Here is a 19,933-nt window from a genome sequence, read left to right as displayed (position 1 = left end):
GACATCTCTTCCCCCTAGATGTTCATCTGTATCTTTTATCGTATCCTTTTTACAACAAACCAGTAAACAGTAAGTAAACTGTTTCTCTGAGTTCTTTGACCTGCTCTAGCAAATTAATCAAACCTAGGAGGAGGTCGTGGGAACCTCTGATTTGTAGCTGATTAGTCAGAAGCACAGAGAACAGCCTGGACTTTGAACTGGCAGCTGAAGTGTGAGAGGGGCAGTCTTGTGGGACTGAGCCCTTACCCACTGGGATCTGACTCAGTCTGCATGTAGATAGTGTCAGAATTAAGTTAAATTGTAGGACATACAGCAGGTGTTATAGAATTGCGTGCTGTGGGGAAAGTACCCATGTATCTGGAGTTAGAAGTGTTGTGTGAATGGTTGTTGTACAAGAGGAAAGGAGAAACACAGGAATGGTGTAGGTTTTCTTTACAGAGTTTTAAAAGCTAAGACTTCATCTTTGGGTTCTTTACTTTTTAAACATAAAATCCATCCACACAAAATTTATAAAGCTAAAATCTTTTATTTTTCCTTCTGTTTGAATCGCAATTTTAAAAAATCTTGGATTTCCTTTTCCTTTGTTTGAATCATTATGAAAAATGATTAAATTATTTGTAAGCAGGCAAGGACATTCTTAAATGTCCATTAAAAAGAGTTTATTGACTGTGTTGCTTTGGGCTACAAAAATCAGACTCCCGTTGTTGGGGCAAAATACTTGATGGTAAGGTTTTGGGGCTGTATCTCCTTTCCCATGGTATCTCCAGAGTCTGGAAACTCATAGGCAATTTATAAATATTTGTGAGATAAATAATTTAATCTTACAAAAATTCAGCAAGCAGGCAGGGTAGAGGAGAGCATGTGTAATAGGAGAGAAGAGGTGTCAGTTTTAGAAGGATGGCAAGTAAGGACAACTCCACCAATAGGAATTAGAGTCAAAATGAATTAGAATCTCTTTTTGGCCCTTTCCAGGCTCAGTGATGGAATGAAAAAGAAGTGTTCTTTCTTGCTTGCTTTGAACCTTTCTTTCTCCACTAACTGGTACTCCATTCATTACCCAAAATGAATAAAACTACCCAAATTGAGGAAGGATCCTCAAATGTCTGGGCTGTATTGAGGATCTAGTCATTTGAGAACTAGCCTCATTTGGTCAACGTAGTGCTGATGGTGGCTGGGAACTTTGCAGAAGGCTCAGGATTGCTGCAGCTCCCATCAGGGGCAAGAGCAGATGGTAAGGCAGGAGAAGATAGACAAAGATGTTGTATTTGACCAGACCCAGCAAAGGCAGAAATGTTTTTACTTTTGATGTACCTCATTTGTTAAGACAGATCATTCTAAGTGACTATCTTTTAATTATTAAGAACAAATCTATTTTGTGTAGTTGTATACCTGTGAATACAGGGACCAGAACCATTATCAGAAGGACACATACTTTAAGTTATTCTTCCAGTAGTAGAGGCTCTTTGTATAAATCAATAGAGAGAACATTTTATAGGAAGTGAAGCAGAATTTTTATGTTTTCATTTATTATAGAGGTTTATAGTCATTATAATTTTTATTTTTATGCCATACTCTTTGTCTTATCTATGGATTTTTTTGCTGCCAAGGCCTTCTTCAGGGACAAAATCCCCCATTATAATATATTAGAATATATGATCTTCTCTGTAATGTTATACTTTATGTTCAATTTCCAAGGGCAGACTATGGTCCTTAGTAAACACATTACTATTGTGAAATATTTCTTGATTATTTTCCAGCATTTAGCCTTAGCCTGAAATGTAGGAAGGAAAAGGTGGGCAATCTCTAGGGTGATTTAAGTGCTTAAAATTATGTCTCAAACTTAGTGTACACCAAGTCATCTGGGTAGCTTGTGAAAATTGTAGATTACCAAATCTCACCACAAGAGAGTTTAAGTTGAGAATTCTAGAACACAACCTGGGAAAATGCATTTAATAAACAGTCCAGTTGATTCTGCACATGTCGTCTTAGGCCATGCATTGAGAAACTCTGGAGGAAGAGAATGGAAATACTTACGTGGTCTATGAACCACAAGCAGAAAGCAGGAGAGATCCATTCTCTGGCATGGATTCCACAGTCGATCCATATGGCATTTTTGGCTGTCCGTTCTTTTCTAGAAACCTGCCCAAAGAAAACCAACAACAATAACAAGAAGCTTCAGGATAATACTTCCATTTACATAGTGCTTATGTTTAATTCTTGCAACAAATCTGTGAAACACACATTATTCTCTGCATTCCTTTGAGGGTTTCCTGGGGACATTAAAGGGTGGTGAGATTAAAGGATACTAGTTAATGTTACATAGCTGGTGAGAGTCGGGACTGACGTTTGCACTCAGAACTTTTGATTTAGGGCCCTCTTGTTCTTCCACAGTTACTTAGTCATCCCAGAGCTGCATGTGGAAGTGTAGAAATAAAGACCAGAGTACTAGAACTTCAGCTGTATTTTGACACTTCCATGAGGTAAATAGGTACATGTAGTATGGGCAGCTTTCTATAGGAGACGGAAATAAAGAAAGGTTTGGGAAGGGAAGCCAGTGATGCTGAAGAGAAAACTTGGACTCCTTTACCATTTTCCCCAGGGTGCATACTTTTTATGTACAGACTATTACCCCCATTTCACACAAAATGAAGCACACATCTAAGTTCACAGAAACTTATTACCACCAGGCCCGGAGACAGAGGCCTCGTTCTGATTCATGGTAAGGGGAGTAGTGCAAGTTGCCATTCTGGAATAAGAATTCCCAATCTGTCCTCAGTGATAGACTTTGGTGTCTTCAGAAGTGTTCTCAAGAAAATCACACAAAATGAATCATGGTTCATATGCTTTTAAAAATTAGTTTCAACACAATGAGGGTATGGAAGGGTGGGAGCTGAGTGTTACAAAATTAAACAAATACGTGGAGTTGAAATTCCAAAATAAGAAAAGGAGAGAGTTAGGGGCACCTGGGTGGCTCAGTGGGTTGAGCCTCTGCATTTGGCTCGGGTCATGATCTCAGGGTCCTGGGATCGAGCCCCGCATCAGGATCTTTGCTCGGCAGGGAGCCTGCTTCCCCCTTTCTCTCTGCCTGCCTATCTGCCTGCTTGTGATCTCTGTCTGTCAAATAAATAAATAAAACCTTAAAAAAAAAAAGAAAAGGAGAGAGTTAAATGTTTATTGCCATTCCGTAGCACTCAGGGAAGTTTTTTCTTAACTAACCTAGAGCTAGTGATAATCCAGTAAGAAAGCAACAGAGAAAGTCAAAGGGCATTGGCTTCCAAGAATGAAATAGTGCACAGAGAAGAACTATCTGGCTGATTGAATCTATGCAATTAAAAAAAAAAATCTTGAGTTGTCTGGACGAGTTGCCTGACTCAATTTTCTGTCTAATGGTGCCAAGCAAACTGTCTTGGCACTGATCCTGACACTGGAAAATGAAGGAACCCCAGAGACTCCCATCATATGTACATCCTTGGTCAAGTAAGACTGGTACAAAGGCATGCAAGAAGCATGATCTTCTAATGTGTGAATCTGGGTTCCAGAAACACAAGTGCGGAAGAGTATACACAATAGTGCCGAATGCAAATTCCATAGATGGGTAGACCACAACTGCATGGAGTTACTTTGATGGACCAACTCAGTTGTCAAGAGGACCTGATGTTTCATATGTCTACCTTGAGTTTGCACTGCAGGTTCTTAACAAAACAGATGAAAACCCAGGAACCCTGACTCAAAATCTTATCTTTGGATGACTAAAGACTCTCACCTCTCACAATTTAGATGGGTAAAGTTGGGAAACTATATGTAAATTAAATGTTATTAAATCAAATGTATTTTTCTGATGCTTATGTTTTTCCTAGAACTGCTTTCTAATTATTTGGTGGGGGGGGGGGCGGGGAACTGCTAAAAAAAAGAAATGCAGAATTAGAAATTAATAGCAGGAATTAGCATGGTTTCATGGCTCCCCAAAATTCTTTCTTTGGCCATATTCACAGACTTTTACAAAGGCTAATTTATTCAACTAAAAAAACAAAACAAAACAAAACAAAACAAAACAAATGGACAGGGATTGGAGCAGAAGCTTTCATATTAGTCCTATTGCCACGGTCCCATTTTTCCCCCTGGGTTTGGTTGCTCAGCTGTTTCTTTGGTTCCAAAAACTAGATCAGTATCAGTGTTTGTCTGACAACAGATTTCTCTCCATTCCCCCTGCCTCCCAGGTAAGCCAGTCAGAGGTGGTAGTGGTGGGTGTAAATAAATAAGGTACTTGAAAAATAATCCAAATGACTCCCCTCCTTTTATGAGGGGAGTCAGCAAAGCTCAGGAAGGTTAAATGGCTTATCTATGTCCCATAGATAGAGACAGAGACAGCGTAGATCCCCAAAATAGGATTTCTATTCTCACACCAGCACTGCATTAGTGAAAGAAAGAATATAAAGGTAATAACCAATCCCCAAATAGCTGGATATTAACATTGAGGAACACTTGTAATACAGATATTTCTATAGCTCAAAGGAAAAAAATCCCAGTTATAACAAGCAGCAGTGAAAAATTAATACATTCTCCAAAGTTGAGAGATGAGTGACTCTCCCCACAACACACCTTTAAAATATACAGTGGGTACTTCTCGTATGAGGATCCAATGTGGATTTTTTCAACCATATCAGGATAGTTCTCAGTTATGATTTCCATCCAAAAATAGATCTATCAAAACAGAAACCAGCAGTTAGTCACAGAGCAAGTTCAAAGCATTTCCCTGGGCAAAGGAAGCAGACAACTTCTGCAAGGCAAGGCGATCCCTTTAAAACCTTTGTATAAAGAAAGACGGATGAATCAAAGGAGTTACAGCCTGGTATTTCTTCTGCTGTTTAGGAAAATCAATAAAATTAAAATTTTCAAAGGTATCAAGGTTTAAAGGAAGAGTAGAAAAGCACTAAAAAACTTAGGACAAAGCAGGAAAAATTAATCTTTAGAATAGATCTCCTGAAAGTTATTTTTAAAGGCTTATCACATCGAATCCCTGTCTGTGTGTGTACAATCTTCTTTACCATTCATTCATGAGTTCACATTTCTATAGGACTTTTTTTTTTAAATATTCACTTTTCAAGAGTAACCCAAGGAAGTCCTGGGCACTGTCTTTGTGCAGGATAAATAGCAGTGCCATTGTTCCCACTAGAGACTGGTATACTCACAAGTTGTGTAAAGTGAGAGGACGCAAAGATGAGGACAATCTGGAGGAAAAATTCTCTCTTTCTCTGAGAAGTTTGATTCAGAACTTTTCTCCTGGCTGGAAGTCTAGTGGTACTGGTGATTCTGTGAAGACCACAGTGGAAGGAAAAAACCCAAAGCCTTCTGGCCCTGACTTTAGGCTAGTGTCCACTTCAAAACACAGTTTGAATGATGGAATTCAGTCATGTTTTAATGGAGTCCAACTTCTCAGCGGCCTCCTTTGTACTTTTATACCTTCTGAAATGGAAATGACCAGTCTTTGGCCTCATCTCTGGGACCTTAACAAGAGGTAATTTCAAACTGCAATCCTAGCTGATGGGAACTGGGGCACCATTTGCCCATGGATGCTGTTAGAGTAATATCACTAGGGTGAGTGGTTGTCCAGTGCTGGGAATTAAGATGCTCTTGAAAGGCCTACCTGTCACCAAATACTAATGCTGCCAGTGTCTGAGGTGTTGGGTGTCTAGCTATCAGAGGTTTCCTCATTGGGGCTCTGTTTACTGTGCTACTCTTCTAAGACATGAGTGCATCTGAAAAAACTACTACATGAAAATATTTTGTGTCACAGTATCACTGGTTCAGGGGGTTTCCTGAAACTATGGAGGCTGTGTTGGATGAAGGCAGCCTTACAGAAAGCTTGATTCATTTCACAATCTAATCTGGGTTAATGAAGGTAACATCCTTTGAATAATGCTCTTCTTTTGACATTTGTTTTAAGAAGTATTTTTTTTGCCATTTGTTTTTCTCCCTACCATGGTTTAAGATTTCCTAGCAAGACATACAAATGGCTATCAGACACATGAACAAATGTTCATCATCACTAGCCATCAGGGAGATTCAAATTAAAACCACATTGAGATACCACCTTACACCAGTTAGAATGGCCAAAATTCGCAAGACAGGAAACAACATGTGTTGGAGAGGATATGGAGAAAGGGGAACCCTCTTACACTTTGGTGGGAATGCAAGTTGGTGCAGCCACTTTGGAAAACAGTGTGGAGATGCCTCAAGAAATTAAAAATAGAGCTTCCCTATGACCCTGCAATTGCACTACTGTGTATTTACCCCAAAGATACAGATGTAGTGAAAAGAAGGGCCATCTGTACCCCAATGTTTATAGCAGCAATGGCCACGGTCGCCAAACTGTGGAAAGAACCAAGATGCCCTTCAACGGACGAATGGATAAGGAAGATGTGGTCCATATACACTATGAAGTATTATGCCTCCATCAGAAAGGATGAATACCCAACTTTTGTAGCAACATGGACAGGACTGGAAGAGATTATGCTGAGTGAAATAGGTCAAGCAGAGAGAGTCAATTATCATATGGTTTCACTTATTTGTGGAGCATAACAAATAGCATGGAGGACAAGGGGAGTTAGAGAAGAGAAGGGAGTTGAGGGAAATTGGAAGGGGAGGTGAACCATGAGAGACTATGGACTCTGAAAAACAATCTGAGGGTTTTGAAGGGGCAGGGGGGTGGGAGGTTAGGGGAATCAGGTGGTGGGTATTAGAGAGGGCACAGATTGCATGGAGCACTGGGTGCGGTGCAAAAACAATGAATACTGTTATGCTGAAAAGAAAAAAAAAAAAAAGATTTCTTAGCAAGAATCAATGACAAAAGAACCCCTCCGACCTCTCAGGTGATCTTGTGGTGAGGGCTGAAGGAGCGATCAGTACTGAAGGGGAAAGAAGGACTTGGTGGAATTTCCTGAGCACAAGATGGCCAACGTTCCTATGAGCCCTAAGGACTGAGGGCGGGAGGGAGGAGAGGTGCAAAATGTGTTCTGCAATGTCATTGTTACAAACGGAACTGTGTTCCCCTCCAAATTCACATATTGAATCTCTAACTCCCTGTGGCTTAGAATGTGACTGTATTTGAAGATAGGGCCTTTAAAGAGGTAATTAAATTAAAATGAGGCTATTAGTGTCGGCCTTAATCCAACCTGACTGGTGTCCTCATTAGACATGGAGATTAGGACATAAACATACACAGAAAAACCAGGGAGGTACACACAGAGAGAAGAGCATGTGAGGACACAGTGAGAAGACAGCCATCTGCAAGTCAAGGAAAGACACTTCAGGAGAAACTAATCCTGCTGACAACTTGACCGTGCACTTCCAGCCTCCAGAACTGTGAGAGAGTACATTTCTGGGGTCTAAGTGACCCAGTATGTGGCACTTTGTTATGGCTGACTAACACAGTCGTTTCTTCCCCCTCCCACCCCCCATGTCTTTCCTGGAGACAAGATAAGAAAAAGTAACCTTCTTCTAACAAAAGAATTAAAAAATATTTTAAAACTACTTAAAAATACTTCTTCTTAAGACATTCCTCCCTCCCCACCCAATTCAAGACAGCCATGACGTATTTATCTTCCCCATTTTGCAAATCACGCTGACCAAGCTTTGCAACCGCTGACATCAAGTTTGCTTCTGCAGGGCTGATGATGGACGCTGGAGGGAAGAGGTCTGGGCCGAATAGAGACAAGAGAGGGGAGATAAAGGAAGGGGATGCAATTTTAAGCTCCCCATCAATCAGCCAGGCACATTGATTCTAGAAGCAGGCTGAGTTCTGGTTTAAAACTAACTGGAAAGGAACAGATGCTTTTGAAGATTAAACAGAAAATTGATTCTTATTTCTTAAGTCTTAGATGTCTTAAAAACATGGATATGGTCCTTAACAGTTTCTGGGCACCTAGCCAAAGATGATAAAAATACTTATATTAAGCAATAGAGCAGAATGCTCCTATGAAAGAAAAAAGGTATCAAGGGATTTTTATTACTTGGAGCAAACTATATAAAAAAGGAAGTCCTCCAAAGAGTTGACCCTTTCAACTAACAAATATGGGGATATGGTTCTTAGAGGATTACATGAAAGCTTACTTCAGTCAACTGAGCCCCAGCATCTTTCTCAGGTTCCCTCTAGAAAAATTGGAACCTGTAAGTACTGATAGAAAAAAAAAAAAAGAGTCAACTTTTTGATTAAAATACAGGGGGTGAATGATTGAAATACAGGTGTTGTTGCTGTTGTTATTATTATTATTAGTTTAAATAGATTCCTCCTAAGGGGAATAAAATGCACTTGTTTACAGTGTACTAAATGTAAGTGAATAAATTCCTTTAATTCAGTGAGATAATGTTGCCATTATTCCCTAAGAGTACGATCAGGGTAATGGTCCAAAGAGACATGATTAATTGGATTGTTAATTTTTTTGTAGCAGTTTCAATAAGAAGGTCCTATTTTTTATTTCCTGTTATTCCTTAGCATGCAGTATTACTCCGAACAGAAATACTCCCAGCTGTGGGCAAACAGCCTGCTTAGAGGCAGTTTACAAAATAAGATGCAATCTTCTCAGGGAAGACATCTACGAGAGGATAAGTTACCACCATATAATCAACCTAATCACGATTTTTTTTAACCCTCTTCCACTAATTATGTTTCTTTAATAATATCCCATGGTTGAAATGGCAATGCTGGGGCGCCTGGGTGGCTCAGTGGGTTAAGCCGCTGCCTTCGGCTCAGGTCATGATCCCAGGGTCCTGGGATCGAGTCCCGCATCGGGCTCTCTGCTCAGCAGGGAGCCTGCTTCCCTTCCTCTCTCTCTGCCTGCCTCTCTGCCTACTTGTGATCTCTGTCTGTCAAATAAATAAATAAAATCTTAAAAAAAAAAAAAAAAAGAAATGGCAATGCTAATTAAATGAAAGTAGTAATTTTGGAGAGAAATGTAATGACTTACCTCATTTAATGGGTGATAACGTTCATAATATGAGGAAAAGGTCCGGGGGGTGATTGTGTCATTGAGAGTTTGCTGTTGGATAAGATCTTTCACTTCTTCCACCAAGATGCTGGGGACAAGACAGGAGAGCTGATTTCCAAACAGGACTCTTATTTTCCCTGCCCACTGCAGGCACAACAGGTGAGCATGGGGGAAAATCATGGAGATATCTAACAAGCAAAAGTCACCAAGGTGCAAACAATAACCCAGAATATTGTACTAAGCTGAAATCCACAAACCTTCTTGATTAAGCCCACATGGGTGTCGGAGAGAAAGCGGATCCTATGTGGTATGTTTTTAGGGCTTCCAGAAACTCACCCTTTCCGTACCATTACCAACATTCCTCGATTGTGATTTATCAGTGTCTTTAACATATAGGTTAATGGACAACTTTCTTAAATCCAGAGTAACATTGGTTACTATTCTGTTTTCAGTTAAGGACCAAGGAGAAGCAGAAAGCCTTTTCTTTTTGTTTTTCATTGTGACAACCATTAGCCTATACCAGATGTTCTGCATAGCCAAAGATGGTCAAATCTCTAGAGAAATCAAAGCACAGGGAAAGGAAGAATGCTGGAAAGTCACCTTGTTTAAGTTTCTTGAGAAGTACCACCATGTTAACTAGGCAAACATTTTAACTGAATTAAGCTTTTCCTTCACTTGGGATGAACAGTTTGAAAGTTAGCTATCATTTTAATATCATTTTCCTTTTTTTTTTTTAAGCCAAGAGATAAAAGCCAAGGCTTTGACATCAGAAGAGTCTGAGTTCAACCCTTAGCTCTGCTATGTTCTATGTGGTATGATCTTGCAAAATTCCTTTGTGAATACAAAACATTTTTCCATTTGCATAATGAGGATAGTATCTCTCTCACAGAGTTAAATAAGAGTTAAATGAAGCAATGTATAGGGAGGTTCAGCACAGTCCCTGGAAGGCAGTAAACACACAAAACATATTATTAGTAATTATCATAGTGGATTATCCAAAGGCTGCCTGTCGATACACGGAAAAGAGCATGGCCTACAGGAAGTACTAGCATAGCAGAAGGAAGACTGGCTCTTGGGCAGTGGATGCAGGAAGGAGACCCTGGACAGGAGAATCCAAGAGGAAGGGGACACGGAGTCTGAAAAGAAATTGCCTCTGATACAATGTTTCGTTTAGGGCCAGACATTCAGAAATGTCACCTGATCTTGTGAAGCAAGGGAGGAAGCCAAATCCCCTTTAGGACCTGCTTTGTCAAGAGATACGAGAACACCTGCTAAGGTGAATGACCATTTTGCTTCCCAGGTCTAGGCACAGAGTAGAGGGACCACAGCAAGGAAGGAACAAGGAGGAACTCGAAGGGGCTCCCCAGATCCCTGTGTCTGAGGCATTTTCCTGTGAGATTAAGCCACTTGTCCAAGGTCACAGAGCTAGCCACGGGGGCCTCCTCACCAGTCCACTTCAGAGATTTCCATGTTGCCATGTTCAATATAAGTGTTTATTTTTCCTGGAAGATATCATACCGTCTGCTAATAAAATGCATCATAGGTGCTTATAAAGGCTACTCAGTAAATATTGAATGCCGCCTACCTGAATTGGATTGTGCTGTCATGTAAATGGGCTTTCACATGGTTTACGTCAGATGCATTCACAAAAAAATGGACTTCTCTCTGCTTCTTAATTAAATCAGCTGTTACTGGCTGCCAGAGAACAATCTGAATTTTCAAAGGGGGAAAAGGGAAAACAAAAAAGGTCATTCGCAGTTCTGATCCATAGCTAAAGCCCTAAGAGTGTGTTGATAGGAGAAATGAAAAAGACATTTCTTGGCTACTGGTCACCCGTCACCATTCACACATGAGGCAGTGGAAACATTTATCTTGTTGGGGGCTTGTTTTACTTCTTCTCTGCAACCCCAGTTCCTAAAGAGGGCCTGGGACATACAGGGCTCTCAATAGATACTTGAATATTGAATAAATGAGTGAATTAACATATTTATGACCCAACTATATAGCTGGCTGTGTAGGTCAGACGTGTAAAGGAGAAATGAAATTCTGTCTAGAGAGAAGGTTAATCATAGTAATCATGTGTTGATCTTCTTTAATAAAAAGTCCATGTCCCTGATATTATTAACCTGTCAGTATTCCTTTTCTTTCATCTGATTATGGACTTTGGGCAATGCCTTCCAATAATATTTACATTGTTTTTCTATTTTACTGTGCTTTTCCTGAGCACTTTTATACTCATTTCCTTTGACCATTATAATTACACTTTGCTATGGGTTCAGCAATTGTTAGTATTTTCATTGTTAACATTTCATTGGAAAGAGTGAAGAAATTAGTGCTCATATAGCTTACTTGTCTAAAATCATACATGTAGGGCGCCTGGGTGGCTCAGTTGGTTGAGCAACTGCCTTTGGCTCAGGTCATGATCCCAGAGTCCTGGGATGAGTCCCGCATCGGGTTCCCAGCTCCATGGGGAGTCTGCTTCTCCCTCTGACCTCCCCTCTCATGCTCTCTCTCACTCTGTCTCTCTTTCTTTCTCAAATAAATAAATAAATAAAATCTTTAAAAAAAATCATACATTTAGGAAAGGGCAGAACAAGAACTAAAATTCTAAATCTCTGCGGCTTCCTCTGGCCATCATGTGGTGACCTTGAACACGCACCACTCAGTTCTGTGGAGAGGAGCATAGCTGAATTCCTTTCACAGCCCCTGCCCATCTTGATCCACTGGAGACAGGGGCTGTGCTGCTCCCAGGCTGCAGCCAGCCACTGACGGAGCACCAAGGGTGGATTCTTGCAGACCATTTCTGCAAGATCTGGTTTTCCTCCTCCAGGTGACCTTAGCTTAAGGACGCCCCGCTGGTCTAGCCAAACCTTCATCAGAACTGCCCTCAGTCTAAAGAGTCTCCATTTCTGCACAAGCGTCAGAGCTGTGTCATGGTCTGAAATTGGCCATTGCTATCTCCGGCTTCCTCCTCTTCTTCCATCACAAGCATCCCCCCTAGTTCTTCCCTGGCATCTTTAATCTGGTCTTGGTGTCTGCTTCTTGGAGAAACTTCGCTGGCAAATAGGGAGCCATCAGTTTTCTACCATGGTCTTAGCTTTCTACACCTTAAGCATTCTGGGGATTGGGACCCAGGGATGAAGATTTTAATAAGGGTTCCTTTGTGGTTTTGATACTTATTCCTTTTACAAACCATTGTTTTATAAGCAAAGTTCTAGTAGACTTCTGTTATCACAACATCTTTGTAAGTACAGACTTTTATTCCCAAAATAGTATTATGAAATTGGCTGAAAAGCCAATAGCAAAAATGAAGTTCTAATTTTAGTGACCAACAAAATCATGGATGATATAAAGGGGGAGAAGGCTTTCAGAAGAGGGGTTGAAGGGTGTCTGGGTGGCTCAGTTGGTTGAGGGTCCAACTCTTGACTTCAGGTCAGGTCACAATCTCAGGGTTGTGAGATTGAGTCTTGTGTCACTCTCCATGCTGGGTGTGGATCCTGCTTAAAATTCTCTCTGTCTTTTCCTCTGCCCCTCTGCCCTGCTTGCTCTGTCTCTATCCCAAAAAAGAAAAAAAAAAAAAGAGGGGTTTATACCAACTATGTGAATCAGACAACCTAGAAGAGAACATGGTACACGAAATTTACATCTAGTGAAGCTAATATATAGTTAATCTTTGAAGACTGTGTGGGTTAGGGTGTCGACTTCCATGCAGTTGAAAATGTGCATATAATTTTTGACTTCCCCAAAACTTAACTACTAATAGCCCACTGTTAATTGGAGCCTTACTGATAACATAAACAGCTGATGAACATGTATTTCATGTGTTGTATGTATTATATACTGTATTCTTATAATAAACTAAACTAGGGAAAGGAAAACGTTATTAAGAAAATCATATGGGAAACACATTTACAGTACTATACTGTATTTTTTTTTAAAGATTTTATTTATTTATTTGTCAGAGAGAGTGAGCACAGGCAGACAGAGAGGCAGGCAGAGGCAGAGGGAGAAATAGGCTCCCTGTTGAGCAAGGAGCCCGATGCGGGACTCGATCCCAGGATGCTGGGATCATGACCTGAGCTGAAGGCAGCCGCTTAACCAACTGAGCCACCCAGGCGTCCCACTATACTGTATTTCTAAAAAAAAAAAAAAAAAAAAAAAAAAAAAAAAATCTGTGTGTAAGTGGATCCCTGCAGTTCAAACCAGTGTTATTCAAGGGTCACTTGTAAAGATAAATGAGGGAGAAATTACCTCATATGTTGTAGTAAGATTCTGTAGAATCTGAACTTGCCTGGAAGTTTTAGGAAGAGCAGATAAAACCTGGCCACTGGGAAAAAATAAGACAGAATTTTGATGTTAAATTAAAAAAGTGAAAATGAGATAAATTATACTGGTAGGGGCTTTGAGGTAATTGCAAAGGAAACAAACTTTAAATGGTAAAAGAGGATCTTGCTACAGAAAAAGTGTTAAAAGGAGAACATATACTTGCCCATCCTTTCTGTTCCTGAGCAGCTGCCAAATCAATAACTCTCTTGAATGGGAATACTTACTTCTTTCTTGTGTGTGTGTACAAGCCTGGGTGTGTTTTAATTTTAAAAATTAAATATTTAAAGGCACCTGGGTGGCTCAGTCATTAAGTGTCTGCCTTCGGCTTGGGTCATGATCTCCTTGGATCGAGCCCCACATTGGGCTCCCTGTGGCAGGAAGCCTGGTTCTACCTCTCCTACTTCCCCTGCTTGTGTTCCCTCTCTCACTGTCTCTCTCTCTCTCTGTCTGTCTCTCTCTCTGTGTCAAATAAATAAATAAATAAAATCTTTTTAAAAAATATTAAAAAATCAAATATTTAATGCAAAAGGGAATATTTACATGAACATTCACTGATTACATAATAAAATGAGTGCCTGGGAACCCATTATGCCACTTAAGAAATCCAGTGTTTTTGGGTGTCCTTGAAGCTCTATGTGGCCTTGTCCCTACTCTATTTCCCTGCCACATCCATAAAGGTAACTACCTTAAATTTTCACTTCGCTGATTCCCTTACTTTTCCTCAATAGTATTCTTAGGATTTCCTCAATAGGATTCTTAAATACATGCATAGATTCTTGAATAGGTAGAATCTTAAGTTACGCTTAGATTTGCTTGATTTAACTCTGTAAAATGGTGTACTATATGTATCCTTCTGTAACTTATTTTTCTTGTGCAACATTGTATTTTCAAGTTTATCATCTGTGTTGAAGAATGTAGCCATGGTCCACATGTGCTGGAATTTGTCTATAAGTTGAATTGCTATTTCTTGGGGGCTAGATACATTGTAATTTAATAAAACAGTACCAAATTACTTCTCAAACTTTTTGTACCAGTTTGTATTTTCACCAATAGGGGAAATGATTTCCTATAGCTTCTCCTCCTTGCTAACACTTGATGACTTTAATTTTTCCAATTGAATGGTTGAATTGAAATGGAATCTTCTTGCACTTTTTGTTTTAATTTTCTGACTTACTAGTATAGTATAGTTATTTCCATTCAATTATTTTTGTGACAATTGACTAGTAGAATTTCTTTTTATAATCGAAATACTGACTGGTTGTCAATTAAATGTACTGAAAATATCTTGTACCAGTTCGTTTTTCTTTTTTCTTTCTTTATGATGTATTTTTATCCATCATTTCCTTCCAGGTTTTTTTTTTTTTTTTTTACAGTGTGTTATGAACTCTTTCCCAATCCCTAGGTCTTAAAGATAATTTCTTACATTTCTTTTGCCTTTCTTCTTTTTTTAATTTGAATTCTAGTAGGGTTAACATATAGTGTTGTATTAGTTTCAGTGTATAATATAGTGATTCAAAAATTCTATACATTACTCAGTGCTCACCATGATAAATTTACTCTCAATTCACTTCATCTCTTTCACCCATTCCCTGTCCCAACTCTCCTCTGATAACCATTGGTTTATTCTCTATAGTTAAGAGTCTGTTTCTTGTTTTTTCTTGTTCTCTCTCTTGTCTTCCTTTGTTCATTTGTTTTTGTAAGTTCTACATGTGAGTGAAATCTATGGTATTTGTCTTTCTGATTGACTTGTTTCACTTAGCATTATACTCTATAGATCCACCCATGTTGTTGCAAATGGCAAGATTATATTCTTTTTTTATGATATTTTAAACAATATTCCATTGTAGACACATCCTGGAAGGGAGAAAAGATGAAGAAGGAGTAGGGGACCTTATTTCAACTGGTCCCCTGAATTGAGCTGGTTATCTTCCAGACCATTCTGAACACCCATGAAATCAGCCTGAGATGTAAGAAGATATATCTGGATCTCTTCAAACAACATCTTCTGCAGTTGGTCTCAAGGTATGAAGCAGTGAGCTGTGATTCTGTGGGCAGATATCAGAAGATAAATGGACAGGGGAGGGAGTCTCTGGAATCTTGCCCTGGAGTGCAAAAACCTCCTGCACTGGGGAATGGGCACAGACTTGGAGGCGAGTCGTGGTGGGGAAAGGAGTTAAGGGCAGCCCCCTGACTGAAATGTGGAGCTGCAGGGGCATGCATGCAAACCAGGGCAGCTTGCAGTTTTAAAAGTACAAAAGGCAGAGATGAGCAAGGGCTGGGAGTGCTGCTGTAGGTCACACAACCCAGGATTCTGCAGTTTTTAGCAGCACAGACAGAAACAGAGACAGTGTGGCCTGGAGGCTCAGTGAAGAACAGACTGCGATCTCTCTGTTCTGAGACAGAGGTTTGGATATAGTCACTTCTGCTCTGACTCTCGGAAGAGATGTCCAAAGCTGCCAGGGAAAGCCGCCAGAAAACAAAAGCCCCAGAAAACCGGTTTTCAATGAACCCTCCCCCCAACCCCCACACGGGGGGGGGGGGGGGCAGGGCAACTCTGCCCAAACAGTGCAGCAGGCCCCTCCCCCACAGGATAGGCTGGAATAACAAGAGGCCAAAAGTCCTAAGGTCCCTGTAAAACAGGTGCATCTTGCTTGGGTTGTGGTCAATAATTTGGACTCTGTACATTCCCTCAACCACCCCTCAACAGAATGACTAAGAGGGGAACCCCCAAAAGGGGAAAGAACCAGAGAAGGTGGCCTCTGCCACAGACCTAATGGATATGGAGATAACCAAGATGTCAGAAATAGACTTCAGAGTAACAATTATCAAGACGATATCTAGGTTTGAGAAAAACATTAATGACTGTATAGAATCTCTAAGGGCAGAAATGAGATCCAATCAGGCCAAACTTAAAAATGTTATGAATGAAATGCAGTCTAAGCTGCATACTCTCAGCGTAAATGAGGCAGAAGAATGAATTAGTGAGATAGAGGATAAGATGATAGAAAAGAAGGAAATTGAGGCAGCATGGGAAAAATAAATTAAAACCCAAGGAATCTTAATGACTTAATGAAATGTTCCAATATCAGAATTTTGGGGATCCCTGAGGGGGTGAAGAGAGAGAGAGGTCTAGAAATATATTTGAACAAATCATAGCTGAGAACTTCCTTAATTTGGGGAAGGAAACAAGCCTTCATGTCTAAGAGGCAGAGAGGACCCCTCCCAAGATCAATGAGAACAGACTGATGCCATGACATATAACAGTAAAATTTGCTAATCTTAGATCTAAGGAAACAATCTTGAAAGTGGCAAGGGGGAAGAGATTTCTTACGTACAGAGGGAGGAATGTCAGATTAATGTCAGACCTGCCCACTGAGATCTGGCAAGCCAGAAAGGGCAGGAAAGACATATTCAGGGCACTAAATGAAGAGACTATGTTGCCAAGGATACTTTATTCAGCAAGGCTGTCATTCAAAACAGATGGAGAGATAAGGAGCTTCCAAGACCGGCAGGAGCTGAAAGAATATGTGACCATCAAGCCGGCCCTGCAAGAAATATTAAGGGGGTTCTATAAAAGAAGAAAGACCCCAAGAGTGATATAGAGCAGAAACTTACAGAGAAAATCTATAGAAACAAGGACTTCACAGGCAATATGATGACAATAAAATCATATCTTTCAATAGTCACTCTCAACATGAAAGGCCTAAAGGCTCCCATGAAAAGGCACAGGGTTGCAGATTGGATAAAAAGACATGACCCATCCATATGCTATTTATAACAGACACATTTTGAACCTAAATATATATCCAGACTGAAATTGAAGGGATGGAGAACCATTTTTCATGCCAATGGACCTCAAAAGAAAGCTGGGGTAATAATTCTTATATCAGATAAATTAGATTTTAAGCTAAAGACTATAGTTAGAGATGCAGAAGGACACTATATCATGCTTAAAGGGTCTATCCAACAAGAGGATCTCACAATTGTAAATATCTATGCCCCCAACATGGGAGCAGCCAACTACATAAGCCAACTGTTAACCAAAATAAAGAGACATATTGATAATAATATGTTAATAGTACAAGACCTCAACACTCCACTCTCAGCAATCGACAGATCATCTATGCAGAAAATCAACAAAGAAACAAGAGCTTTGAATGACACACTGGATCCGATGGACCTCACAGATATAAAACAACAGAATTCATTCTTCTTGATTGCACATGGAACATTCTCCAGAATAGACCACATGCTGGGTCACAAATCTGGTCACTATTGATACCAACAGATTGAGATTATTCCTTGTATATTCTCAGACCATAATGCTTTGAAACTAGAACTTAATCACAAGAAAAAATTTGGAAGGAATTCAAACACTGGGAAGCTAAAGACCATCCTGCTTAAGAATGTTTGGGTCAACCAGGAAATCAAAGAAGAACTTAAGGGCACCCGGGTGGCTCAGTTGGTTAAGCAACTGCCTTTGGCTCTGGTCATGATCCCAGAGTCCTGGGATCGAGTTCCGCACTGGGCTCCCAGCTCCAGGGGAGTCTGCTTCTCCCTCTGACATTTTCCCCTCTCATGTTCTCTCTCACTCTCTCAAATAAATAAATAAAATCTTTAAAAGAAAAAAAAAAAAGAAGAACTTAATTCATGGAAACCAAGGAGAACAAAAACACATTGGTCCAAAACCTATGGGAAACTGCAAAGGCAGTCCTAAGGGGGAAATACTCAGCCATCCAAGCCTCACTCAAAAAAATAGAAAAATCCAAAATACACAAATTAGCTTTATACCTTAAAGAACTGGAGAAAGAACAACAAATAAAGCATCAGCCACATATAAGAAGAGAAATAATTATGATTAGAGCAGAGATCAATGAATTAGAAACCAGATATACAGTAGAGCAGATCAAAGAAACTAGAAGCTGATTTTTGATAGAATAAATAAGATTGATAAACCACTGGCCAGATTTACCCAAAAGAAAAGAAAAAGGACCCAAATTAATAAAATCTTGAATAAAAGAGGAGAGATCATGACTAACACCAAGGAAATAGAGACAATTATTAGAAATTATTATCAACAACTGTATGCCAATAAATTAAGCAACGTGGAAGAAATCGGTGCCTTCCTGGAAACCTATAAACTACCAAGACTGAAACAGGAAGAAATTGACAACCTGAATAGACCAATAACCAGTAACAAGATTGAAGCAGTGATCAAAAACATCCCAAAAAACAAGAGTCCAGGGCCTGAGGATTCCCTGGGGAATTCTACCAAACATTCAAAGAAGAAATAATACCTATTCTCCTGAAGCTGTCTCAAAAAATAGAAACCGAAGGAAAACTCCCAAACTCATTCTATAAGCCCAGCATTACCTTGATCTGAAAACCAGGCAAAGACCCCATCAAGAATGAGAATTATAGGACAATATCCTTGATGAATATGAATGCCAAAATTCTCAGCAAGATCCTAGCTAATAGGATCCAACAGTACATTAAAAGATTATCCAGCACGACCAAGTGGGATTTATTCCTGGGATGCAAGGGTGGTTCAAAATTTACAAATCAATCAATGTGATAGATTACATAAATGAGAGAAGAGACAAGAACCACATGGTCCTCTCAATTGATGCAGAAAAAGCATTTGACAAACTACAGCATCTTTTCCTGATTAAAACTCTTCAGAGTGTAGGGATAGAGGGAACATTCCTCAATTTCATAAAAACCATCTAAGAAAAGCCCTTAGCAAATATCATTCTCAATGGGGGAAAGCTGAGAGTCTTTCTCTTCAGATCAAGAACATGACAAGGATGCTCACTCTTGCCACTATTGTTCAACGTTGTAGTAGAAGTCCTGGCAACAGTAATTAGACAACAGAAGAAATAAAAGGTATTCAAATGGGCCAAGAAGTCAAACTCTCTCTCTTCACAGATGACATGATACTTTATGTGGGAAACCCAAAAGACTGCAAACTCTAAATTATTAGAACTCATACAGCAATTCAATAATGCGGCAGATACACAATCAATGCACAGAAATCAGTTACTTTCCTATACACTAACAATGTAACTGTAGAAAGAGAAATTAGGAAATAAATTCCATTTACAAATTCCATTTACAATTCCATTTATAATACTAGAAACCATAAGATACCTTGGAATAAACTTAACTAAAGAGGTGAAGGATCTATACTCAAGAAACTACAGAAAACTTATGAAAGAAATTGAAGAAGACACAAAAAGATGGGAAAACATTCCACGCTTATGGATCAGAAGAATAAACATTGTTAAAATGTCTGTGTTGCCCAGAGCAATCTATGCTTTCACCACCATCCTGATCAAAATACCAATGATATTTTTCAAAGTGCTGGCACAAACCAGTCCTAAAATTTGTATGGAACCAGTAAAGACCCTGAATCACCAAGGAAATATTGAAAAAGAAAAACAAAGCTGAGGGCATCACATTGCCTGATTTCAAACTTTATTACAAAGCTGTGATCACTAAGACAGCATGGTATTGGCACAAAAACAGACACATAGATCCATGGAACAGAATAGAGAGCCCAGGTTTGGACCCTCGACTCTATGGTCAACTAATCTTGGACAAGGCAGGGAAGAATATCCAAT

General features: G+C 39.6%; 1 protein-coding gene across 1 annotated transcript in view; it reads right to left on the bottom strand.

Annotated features, from left to right (window-relative positions):
* Window positions 1–19,933, bottom strand: part of LOC111147094 (carboxypeptidase B2) — a 58,628-nt gene that overhangs the window by 20,534 nt on the left and 18,161 nt on the right. The window contains exons 2-6 of the mRNA XM_022502982.1: window positions 13,236–13,311; window positions 10,570–10,694; window positions 8,964–9,072; window positions 4,600–4,701; window positions 2,035–2,139 (exon numbers count right to left, since the gene is read on the bottom strand). Of these exons, the coding sequence (XP_022358690.1) occupies window positions 2,035–2,139; window positions 4,600–4,701; window positions 8,964–9,072; window positions 10,570–10,694; window positions 13,236–13,311 (517 nt within the window). The remainder of the gene's footprint in view (window positions 1–2,034; window positions 2,140–4,599; window positions 4,702–8,963; window positions 9,073–10,569; window positions 10,695–13,235; window positions 13,312–19,933) is intronic.

This window comes from Enhydra lutris, unplaced genomic scaffold (genome assembly GCF_002288905.1).
Source record: "Enhydra lutris kenyoni isolate GAN:26980312 unplaced genomic scaffold, ASM228890v2 scaffoldscaffold15, whole genome shotgun sequence".
Lineage (NCBI taxonomy): Eukaryota > Metazoa > Chordata > Mammalia > Carnivora > Mustelidae > Enhydra > Enhydra lutris.
The sequence above is the reverse complement of the archived record's forward strand: the minus strand, read 5'-3'. Positions and strand labels throughout refer to the sequence as shown.